Source organism: Emydura macquarii, unplaced genomic scaffold (genome assembly GCF_026122565.2).
Source record: "Emydura macquarii macquarii isolate MOO-44397 ecotype Brisbane River unplaced genomic scaffold, CSIRO-AGI_Emac_v2 contig_3043, whole genome shotgun sequence".
In the NCBI taxonomy this organism is placed as follows: Eukaryota; Metazoa; Chordata; order Testudines; family Chelidae; genus Emydura; species Emydura macquarii.
This window is the reverse complement of record NW_027133180.1, coordinates 17,589-28,529: the sequence shown is the minus strand read 5'-3', so window position 1 is coordinate 28,529 and position 10,941 is coordinate 17,589. Positions and strand designations below refer to the sequence as shown.

General features: G+C 55.9%; 1 protein-coding gene across 1 annotated transcript; it reads left to right on the top strand.

The window, feature by feature from the left end:
- Positions 1-871: 871 nt before the first annotated feature.
- On the top strand, positions 872-10,649 carry LOC137141324 (C-type lectin domain family 2 member D-like). Its single transcript, XM_067530170.1, has 5 exons — positions 872-901; positions 2,017-2,109; positions 5,785-5,967; positions 6,690-6,793; positions 10,364-10,649. Exons 1-5 carry the CDS (start codon positions 872-874, stop codon positions 10,512-10,514), a joined length of 561 nt encoding a protein of 186 aa, XP_067386271.1. The 3' UTR covers positions 10,515-10,649.
- The last annotated feature ends 292 nt before the right edge of the window (positions 10,650-10,941 follow it).

The following is a 10,941-nucleotide window of genomic DNA, read 5'->3' as shown; positions in this document are numbered from 1 at the left end:
TGCGGGAGCGAGGGTCGGGCCGGTCTGTCCCATCCCTTGCGGGTTCGGGGCGCCCCGAGCGTCTCACAGCGCCCGAACCGCGTCCCTGGGGCTGGGAGCGGGGGCTCAGCTCCGGCGCTGCGGGCTGGCTGCGGGGCGGGGTTGGGCGGTGCTCGGCGCTGGCTGCATCCCCACCCCCCCATCGCCGGGTGAGTTCGTTTAAAGACGGCTCCTGGACCAGTGGGCGGGGCGGCGCAGAGCCTAGGGGCGCTGCCGGAGGGACGCGGGCGGCCTTGGCAGCGCAGCGAGCAGAGCCCTCGGGGTCCCGTCTGGTCTCCGGCTGTTCCTGCCGCGGCCTGAGCCGCTCTCCCGGGCCGAGCATGCGGCGGGGCCGGGCCCGGGGGTGTCGTAGGCGCCCCGCCTCGCCGCCGGGCCCCCTGGGGGCCCCCCCACGCTTGTTTCTGGGGGTCCCTCCCACCCCCGTGGGTGTGTGTCGCGGGCGGGCGGTTTCCGTAGCGGGGCCGGTCTCTGGAGCCCGCCGGGGGCGGAGGGACCCGGTGGCGTTGAAGGGGTTTAATCATGATGGCGCCGCCGCTGGCCGGGGTTGGGCTGCTGGGCCGGGAACGAGACGCCACAAACCAACCCCCCTCCCCACTGCCCGTCCGCTTCCAGATCTGCGGGTGCGAGTCCGGAGACGGGAGTGAGCCGGAGCCAGGACCTCGGCCCCTGCCTGGCTTTGCTGCTGGGCAACGGGACCCAGACAGAGAGAGGAGCCAATCCCAGCCCAGCGCCGGCAGCAGCGTCTTAGCCTGAGTGTGGCTGAGAGAGACGATGGGGTCAGGAACTGGGTCGACTTACAGCCAAATGCCACTGCAGAAGCCTGTTAGTAGCGATGGAAACCTGCAGACTGGAGAGCAGTCAGGTAATGGGGTGTCGCTGGCTGGGAACAGGCTGGAGAGAGACACTGACACTGCCCCAGATGGGGCCATGCTCTCAGGGGCAGCAGCAAGTGCCCGACCCCCGTCTGTGGGCAGCAGGGACTGGATCAGTGCCAGGGGCTCTCAGGGCACCGGTCCCTGGCTCACAGCTGCTGTCTGGTGCACACAGCCGGGGCTGGGCAGGTGCCTCTGGGCTGTGTGTGTCAGACCCCCTGTGACAACACTGGCCCCTCTGCCTGCTTCTGTCTCCTCCCTTCTGTGTGTGTGGCCAGTGTGAGACTCCAGGGTGCGGTGACAGGCGCACTTGGCAACGCGGGCACAGCCAGCGCTCTGCAGGGGCACAGCGGGGGTGGGGAGGGGGGGGCAGCTTGAACTCCTGCCACCGGAACAGACGGGTCCTTATCTCTGTACCCCGGAGCTCGACAGGCCTGGTGCCAGCATGGCTGGGAGTGCCCAGGGGAGGGCACCGGGCTGAGGGGAAAGGGGGACTGTTCCCCCAGCCCCAGCCTGCCTGGCCCCCCGGCTCTTCTCCCAGAACGTCTGTCGGAAGCAGCAATTGACAGGATGCTGCATGTTCTCGGGCAGTGAGTGGTTCCCAACCTTCTGCAGTGAAAGCCCCACTAGTTAACACTGGGCAAGACACGTGCCCCCCCCCCCACCTCTCCAACCCACCCCCTCACCAGCCATAAACACACACAACCCCTATAAACACACATTGATAACACTAAATTACATCATAATAATAATAAATAAATGACTCTTACCTGAGTAAGAACCTGAGACTTACTTGCAGCCGCCACCGTATGTCCCATGTGGCCCGGCCTCTGCCTGTCCCTCGTGGACTAAGGGTAATGGAGGCAGAGGTCTCCTCGCTATGGGGCTGGGGAGGAGAGGGGCTGCTCCAGCTGGTGCGGAGCTTGGCGGCTAAATGGCATCAATAATACTGAAGCCTCATAGACCCCATGAATCTTCGGTGCCCCCACCCCCAAGGGGGTCCCGCCCCCCAGGTTGGGAACCACTGTACTAGGGCAGCTCCAGCCCTGGGGCCGTCAGTGAGACGGGTCCTCGCAGCCCTGGCTGACGGGTCTTTCTCTTTCAGCCCCTCACTGTAACTGCGGGAAACATATCATTGCCCTCGGAGTCGCCATTGCATTCGTGTCCTCAGCTCTCCTCGCCGCAACTGTCCTGGCAGGTGAGTTCTCAGCCCTCCCCACCCCCAGTTGCGTCTCTCCTGGTCTGTCCCGCCCCTGGGACAGAGGATTCCTGGGGATGTTCCTCCAAGACCCTCCTCCTGCCCCTCCCAGCCCCTGCACCTGGGCTCTGTGTCAGGACGATCTGACTCACGTTCCTTCCCCCAGCAGATCTCTGAGCACGTTGGGTCCCAGTGGCTAGTGCTGTGTCCCAGGCACAGTCACTTGTTCCCATGCACAGTGTTGGTGACTGACGGGGCAAGGTGCAGGGCTGCAATGAGCCGGGCCCTTTGTCTGCAGCGTGTCCCCCTGAGGCACCAGCCTGGCCTTCCTGCCTCCCCGGGTCATGCCCCGGCCGGGCTGGCAGGTGCTTTGCTGCAGTGACCGCAATGAGCCGTGGAACGCAGCACAGACACCTCCATTACCGCAGTGCAGAAACCACCACGGAGCGACCTCGGCCGGGCAGGGTCCTGTAGCGCTATTGGCTTCCCCGCCTGCCAGACAGCGCGGCTAGTTCAGAGGGCAGCTGTTCGTGGGAACGTGACCCCGGCTGTATCTGCCATAGCCTGGGGACGGGGGAGCTGTAAGACTGTCAGGGGCTGGGGTTTAGCTGTTGTCCTGGGATCTGATCTGATCAGTGGCTCCCTAGGAGGGTTTAGCAGCTGGGAGAGGGGATCAATCCAGGTGTGTCTGCACCGGCACCCTCTGTGGCGATGTGGCAGCACTGATACACTTCAATTGGTGCAGCTAACGTAGATGAGAGAGGGGCTTGCCCTGGTTCATTTGGCTGCAGCAAGTTACCAGAGCAGGACCCGCTGCTCCAGCACGTCTGTGCCAGGGTCTGTATTGATGTAACTGTCCACAGGGGAAGGCTTGAAAACCAGCGAGGGTGTTAGTGTGGTGCAAAATGAGGATCATGTTGACATCAACATCTTACCCATTTATTATTATCCCCCTGAGAACTGTCCCCTCCCTCTGCAGCTCCCTGCCCACCCCCTGCTGTAGCACTGAGCCGGGCCCAGCTCTCTGTGCTGGGCCTCCAACCAGGGGCTGTTTGTCAGCTTCATCCCTACTGATTCTCATGGAAGAGCAATACAGCAGAGCACAAACAATCCAGATAGTGTTGCAGATACTTGCTGGTACAAGTGCTGGAGCAACCAACTAGGGGCCGTGCTTCTCTTGACCTGCTGCTCACAAACAGGGACGATTTGGTAGGGGAAGTAGAAGTGGGTGGCAACCTAGGCAGCAGTGACCACGAGTTGGTCGAGTTCAGGATCCTCACAAAAGGAAGAAAGGAGAACAGCAGGATACGGACTATGGATTTCAGACTTTGACTCCCTCAGGGAGCTGATGGGCAGGATTCCCTGGGAGGCTAATATGAGGGGGAAAGGAACCCAAGAGAGCTGGCTGTATTTTAAAGAGACCTTATTGAGGGCACAGGAGCAAACCATCCCGATGTGCAGAAAGAATAGCAAATATGGTAGGCGCCAGCTTGGCGTAACAAAGAAGTCTTGGGCGAACTTAAACACAAAAAAGAAGCTTACAAGAAGTGGAAGCTTGGTCAGATGACTAGGGAGGATTATAAAAACACTGCTCGAACATGCAGGAATGAAATCAGGGAGGCCAAAGCACAATTAGAGTTGCAGCTAGCAAGGGACGTTAAGGGGAACAAGAAGGGTTTCTACAGGTATGTTGCCAACAAGAGGAAGATTAGGGAAAGTGTGGGCCCCTTACAGAATGAGGGAGGCAACCTAGTGACAGAGGATGTGGAGAAAGCTGAGGTACTCAATGCCTTTTTTGCCTCTGTCTTCACGGACAATGTCAGCTCCCAGACTGCTGCACTGGGCGGCACAGAATGGGGAGGAGGTGAACATCCTGCAGTGCTGAAGGAACAGGTCCAAGACTATTTAGAAAGATTGGACATGCAGAAGTCCATGGCGCCGGATGAAATGCATGCGAGGGTGCTGAGGGAGTTGGCTGATGTGATTTCAGAGCCGTTGGCTATTATCTTTGAAAGCTTATGGCAATTGGGGGAGGTCCCTGATGACTGGAAAAAAGCAAATATAGTGCCCATCTTCAAGAAAAGGAGGAAAGAGGATCCAGAGAACTACAGACTGGTCAGCCTCACCTCAGTCCCTGGAAAAGTCATGGAGCAGGTCCTCAAGGAATCCATTTTAAGGCACTTGGAAGAGAGGAAGGTGATCAGGAACAGTCAACATGGATTCACGAAGGGAAAGTCATGCCTGACCAACCTGATTGCTTTCTATGATGAGGTGACTGGCTCTGTGGATGTGGGGAAAACGGTGGACGTGATATACCTTGACTTTAGCAAAGCTTTTGATACTGTCTCTCACAGTATTCTTATCAGCAAGTTAAAGAGGTGTGGGATTGGATGAATGGACTATAAAATGGATAGAGAACTGGCTAGAGCATAGGGCTCAATGAGTAGTGATCAATGGCTCCATGTCTAGCTGGCAACCAGTCACAAGTGGAGTGCCCCAGAGGTCGGTCCTGGGGCTGGTTTTGTTCAACATCTTCATTAATGATCTGGAGGATGGGGTAGATTGCACCCTCAGCAAGTTTGCGGACGACACTAAGCTGGGGGGAGTGGTAGATACCCTGGAAGGTAGGGATAGGATACAGAAGGACCTAAACAAACTGGAGGATTGGGCCAAAAGAAATCTGATGATGTTCAACAAGGACAAGTGCAGAGTCCTGCACTTAGGACGGAAGAATCCCATGCACAGCTACAGACTGGGGACCGACGAGCTAGGCAGCAGTTCTGCAGAAAAGGACCTGGGGGTTACAGTGGATAAGAAGCTGGATATGAGTCAGCAGTGTGCCCTGGTTGTAAAGAAGGCTGGCGGCATATTGGGCTGCATTAGTAGGAGCATTGCCAGCAGATCGCGGGAAGTGATTAATCCCCTCTATTCGACATTGGTGAGGCCGCATTTGGAGTATTGTGTCCAGTTTTGGACCCCCCCCCTACAAAAAGGATGTGGAGAAGTTGGAGAGAGTCCAGCGGAGGGCAACAAAAATGATTAGGGGGCTGGAGCACAGGACTTATGAGGAGAGGCTAAGGGAACTGGGCTTGTTTAATCTGCAGAAGAGAAGAATGAGGGGGGATTTGATAGCAGCCTTTAACTACCTGAAGGGGGGTTCCAGGGAGGACGGGGCTAGGCTGTTCTGGGTGGGTGGCAGATGACAGAACAAGGAGCAATGGTCTCAAGTTGCAGTTGGGGAGGTCTAGGTTGGACATTAGGAAAAAGCTTTTCACTAGGAGGGTGGTGAAGCACTGGAATGGGTTACCTAGGGAGGTGGTGGAATCTCCATCTTCAGAGGTTTTTAAGCTGCGGCTTGACAAAGCCCTGGCTGGGATTATTTAGCTGAGGTTAGTCCTGCTTTGAGCAGGGGGTTGGACTAAATGACCTCCTGAGGTCCCTTTCAACTCTGATTCTATGAATGTGACCCCGAGAGACTGAGACCAGGGTCAGGTAACCCCCCTCTGGGGCTGGATTCCCAGTATGCTCCCGGCTCCCTCACATCCTCCAGCACCTGCCAGAGCTTAGAGGAGTCTCAGAAGCCTGGGGCATTGGGGCTGATTTCCCCGTGTTCTCCTCACGGCCGGGCTGCAGGTCCCGCTCTCACACCATGTTACTGTCTCATTGTCAGTGCAGAGATGTGAGCGTCCGTCAGCTGATCTGGGCCCCCCTGCTGGCCCCGCGTGCCCGGACGGCTGGATCGGATATCGAGGGAAATGCTACTATTTCTCAGAGGGCGAAAGGGACTGGGCCTCCAGCCAGAAGCGCTGCTCTTCACTGGGTGCCTCCCTGGCTGGGATCGACACCAGGCAGGACATGGTAAGAGATGCTAGTTGCAATGGACTGTGCCTTGGCTCAGTGGCTGCTGCTGCAGTAATTCCTGGGCTCTGCCCCTGCAGGGCGAGGAGCAGCTGTGACCCCCCTCGTGCTGCGAGGCCAGAGGCAATGTACTGCGGGGATCACCTCTCGACAGGGAGACTGTCCCCCTCTGGGGCTGGGCTGGCTCGGGCATCTCCTGGCCTGTTGGGCTGCATGGTGCTGGAGGGGGTCTGAGAAGCCAGCTGGACACAGCCAGTGCTGCTCCTGTATAGGGGAAAAGCAGCCCCTGGCTCCGCTCAGCCTGGCCCCTCCTGACTGAGGATGGAGAAGGGGGAGGGCGTCTTTGCTCAGTCCTGGCCTCTCCCAGCATCCCCTGTTCAGATCGTCTCTCCCTTTCCCCTGCCATGGTGAGAGGTGCTCAGCTGCTCTGTAAGGGGGAGGCTTTTGCACACAACGCGACCTTGCATGGGGGGGAGAAGGGAACAGCTTCGCCCCAGCAGCACCCAACAGCTGCCCCAGCCCAGAGGAAATCGGGGTGCTGGGAGCTGTTTGGAGTGGGAGGGTTAATACTGAATTACCCAGAGCTGTGCCAGAGGGAGGAGAAAATCCCCAGCCACTCCCTGGAAACAGCCCGTCAGTGTAGGACTGGGATTCCCTGCCCAGAGCCTGGGGCAGCAGCAGGGTCCGGGCTCTGACCCCGCCTCTCCCTCTGCTGTTTGTAGGATTTCATGGCGCGCTACAAAGGGAAATTTGACCACTGGATTGGCCTCCGGAGGGACCTGGGGCAGCCCTGGAAATGGGCCAATGGCACCGAATTCAACCACTCGTGAGTCTCTCTCCCTCTCTATGAATTCCCCGGCTGTGGGTCCCTGGTGTCTGCAGCACTGCCGCACGTCGACCTAGCGCTGCAGTGCAGACCAGGTCTGCGTTAGCTGTTACCACGCAAAGATCTCGGCGTTACTGTGGCTGGTTCTCTGAAAACATCCTCTCCATGTGCAGCGCAGGCAGAAACGCGACGAGATTGTTAGGAACCGTTAGGAAAGGGAGAGAGAATGTGACAGGAAATATCCTTATGCCTCTATATAAACCCGGGGTATGCCCACACCTCGAATACTGTGTGCAGTTCTGGTCACCCACTTCAAAAAAGATACATTAGAATAGGAGAAGGTACAGAGAAGGGCAACAGAAATAGTTTCTGTATGCAGAGAGATTAAAAAGACTGGCCCTGTTCAGCTAGGACAAAATGGCTAAGGGGAGCTATGATCCAACTCTATAACATCACGACTGGTCTGGAGAAAGTGAAGAGGGACGTGTTATTTACCCCTTCACACAACACAAGAACTAGGGTCACCCAGTGACATTAACAGGCAGCAGGTTTAAACAAACAAAAGGACGTATTTCTTCACATAGCACAGTCAGCCTGTGGGACTTGTTGCGGGGGATGTTGTGAAGGCTGGGTCAAGCAAGAATTAGCTCAGTTCATGGAGGACAGGTCTGCCTGGTCCGATTAGCCCAGCGTTCAGAGACACAACCCCATGCTCTGGGTGTCCCTAAACCTCTGAATGCCAGAAGCTGGGACTGGACGACAGGGGATGGATCACTCGATAATTGCCCTGTTTTGTTCTGTTCATTCCCTCTGTAGCATGTAGCACTGGCCGGTGTCTGCAGACAGGACATCACTGGGCTGGATGGACCCTTGCTCTGACCCCCTGTGGCTGTTCTGGTGTGTTACAGCTGAACGGCATTTTATAAAAAAGCCCTTTGTGGTTGGTGAGAAGCTGGGAAATGGGCCCAGAGGAGGCTGAGGAAGCTGGTCAGTGGATGACCTGTTGTTTGATCCCAGTCAAATACTGTCACGTCTTCCAGCCAGAATGCCCCGATGTAGGCAGCAGCCTGGCTGTGTGATTGCGTCACAGGGCATCTGCTAGCAAGTCTGCTTGGGGGGTCTGTCTGCATTGTGACTGGTACCGTGCCCCCAGCCCGGGCAGACAGGCACAGCTGGCAGTGCGGTGTTGTGCACAGGTGCCAGTTTGGGCAGCCAATCCTGCCAGGGCCCTAGGGTCAAAGAGCGGGTGGCTAATGCCAGCCCCACTTGTGCCACATCAGCCACACGGCTATGTGTGCCACTCAGTCAAGCCGAGCTAGCAGGAGCCTGTCTACACTGCAGACATCGTGTTAATGTCCTGAGCACTCACCGCACGTCTACACTGCAAAACCATCCATGGCAGCGAGCCTCAGAGCTGGGGCTACAGACTCGACCTTGTGCTACGGTGCTAAAAACAGTTGTGTGGGCTTTTGGGCTTTGAAACCCACCGCAGCAATGCCTGCCTGAGTCTGCAGAAAGCCTGAGACAGTAGCACTGAGGGGGACACTGCTCCATGCATCTCAGTGGGGTGTTAACCCTCAAATCTGCTGCCCTGTGGGGGCCCACTCTGTGACCCGTCTGTGCCCAGGGTAGCTGCCTGAAAATGCCAAGATCAGGGCAGGCTGCAAAGAGAGCAGATTCTCCCAGCACTGGTTATCAAGAAGCCAGTCCACAAATACACACAGCTCCCTTTCCTGCATTCCAATCCCTGACTCCCAAATCAGCCACTAGATCCAGTAAAGAGATCAGTTTTTTAAACTCTATGCTCTTTACTAAAAAGGTTCCCTTTGACCCCAAAGAGTCAGCCACAGTACCAGATCAATAGAAGTTTGGATCTTACCCAAAATACCACGCTGCCAGCCAATCCTTTAGTAACTAAAATGAAAGGTTAATTGTAAAAAGAAAGAAACAAACTCTGAGAGAAATGTTAAAGGGTCAAAGCAAATCAGCTACATACAAATGATTGTAAAGTCCATATACAGCAAGTTTTTGGGAGAATTGTGGAGTTGCAGGCTCGTACAGTTCCTCTTGTATACATCCAACACCTGGATGGGTCTTAGTCCTTCAGTTCAGTTGCAAATGAATTGATCTGGAGGCAGGTGTGTGTCTGTAGCTGAACAGGAACAAAGACAAAATGGATTCTGTGGCTCTGCCTTATAAACCCTCTGGCCCTGGCCATGCTGTGTTTTGTGCAATGTTACAAGAACCAAAATGGAGTTCAGGGTCAGATGGGCCAATCCTGATGACTCCTCAGGTATGCCTCTAGTTTCTTCCTGACCCCCTTGCATCTGTGAAGGTTTTGATGGGCCATGAAGCAGGCTATTGTTCTGCCGCATCTCTGTCTGGGGTGTATCCCAGCCAGCACAATTTGAAATACAGATATATTAAATATATTCATAACTTCCATTTCACATATAACACATGAACATAAACATCATCTTACTCAGCACATTAAAGCCTTTCTAACAGTACTGGACATAGCATATCTCACATGGATTACTATGATTTTGACGTTGATGTCACACAATAGAATAAATGCTCCCCCCTAAAGCCAGCCAGTGTGACACCCCCAATGTGAGACTGGTGTAGAAGGGAGTAATCAGAGTTCCTAAATACACTTTAAGGGTTCCCCTTATCCAGCTAGTGGAACACACCCCAGCTGAAGGGTCTGCATCGTTGCCCATCAGAGCTCTGCTGGGGTGAGGCTGGTGTCATGTCCTCCTCCACCCACAGCTATCTGCTTAGGTGGGTGGGGGTCTTCTTTCTCCCTCTCTGGGACAGATCCCAACCCACCTAGAGCCAGAGGCTGGTGATGTGGAGGAGGATAGATCCTGGCCTGCTCAAGAAGTGGTGCTGGGCCTCTTCCCAGCGCAGCATGTGGCTGTTGTGTAGCCAGGATGGGACCGGGGAGAGGGGGTGAGCAGAATTTGCCTGTGGCCCTGGACTGCCTGAATCCCACCCTGTTCCCAGGTCTGACGCGCTGGCCTCCAGCTCTCAGGGGAAGTGCTGTGTGAATATCTGGGGTCACACAATGGCCTTTGGGATTGTGCTGCAGTCTCTGTGCTGCTGGCATTTCTCTCCAGCCCTGACCCGCCCACTCTGCCCTGACAGCTGATGTGAACTGCCCAGGGTGTTCTGCACCCAGCTCTTCTGTGCGGCGTTTCTGCTGCTCCTCACTTTGCTGACACTCACCTGGAACCTCCCCCTGGGTGGTTTGGGTGGGTTGGGCCTGCAGGGGCCTCTCCAAACCCACCTGGGTGGGTGGGGGCAGGAAGTGGGGTTAAAATATCCACCCAGCATAAAGGCTCCATGGAGGCCAGTTGATCTTAGAACCTCTCTTGGCCCTGCTGCCCCACTGCCCCCTTCTGCGGGGGGGCTGGGCTGGGGCCTGTTGCTGCTGCAGGAAGGGGAATCCTGAGGGGCTGTGAATGCAGCAGCTCCCTGCGCTGTAGGAATGTCTCTCCCTGTCTGTGATTGACGGGAAATGCCCAACTCCTACCTGCCGCCAGCTCTGTGGCTTCTGTCTTGCAGGTTCCAGATAGGAGGAGGTGGTGACTGCACATATCTGGATGATCTGGATTGGGTCAGCAGCTCAGCATGCACCAGTGACAGATACTGGATCTGCACCAAACCCGATGTGTTCACAAAAGCAAAGGAGCCGGCTGCGGATGGGGGCTCATAAGAAGAGTATTCTAGGACTAGTCCTGGAAACACCTGCCAGTGATCTCTTTTCAACATCCCGTCTGATCCATTCCAGAAGAGCAGGGAATGGGCTGAGCATCCCTGGGCAGAATACGGTCGCTTTGGGTGAAAACTAGAAAAGCCGTTTGCACATTTTGCACGCCCACCTCTGCTACCTCTTGTCTGCCAGTAAAACTGCTCAAATCAGCCTTTCCAGCCCAGCCTCAGCTGGACCAGGGACTCTGCCTGAGGAAAGAGCCACGACGCCAGCCTCAGCTTTCACTGTCCTAGCACCACCCCAGGAAAGCTTTTTACTTCAGAAAACTGTCGGTGAATCCAGCATCGTTTGTTTTAGTGCTAGAAAGTGCCTGATCTTTATTTATTGTCTCTGCTCCTACTCACTGAAAATCCTGTCTTGTTTTGTTATT

Bases quoted from the DNA above. Each gene is read 5' to 3' on its own strand.
- LOC137141324 (XM_067530170.1), top strand. From the start codon at position 872: ATGGAAACCTGCAGACTGGAGAGCAGTCAG. The intron at 902-2,016 runs GTAATGGGGTGT...TTTCTCTTTCAG, and splicing joins GCAGACTGGAGAGCAGTCAG to CCCCTCACTGTAACTGCGGG. The intron at 6,794-10,363 runs GTGAGTCTCTCT...TCTGTCTTGCAG, and splicing joins GGCACCGAATTCAACCACTC to GTTCCAGATAGGAGGAGGTG.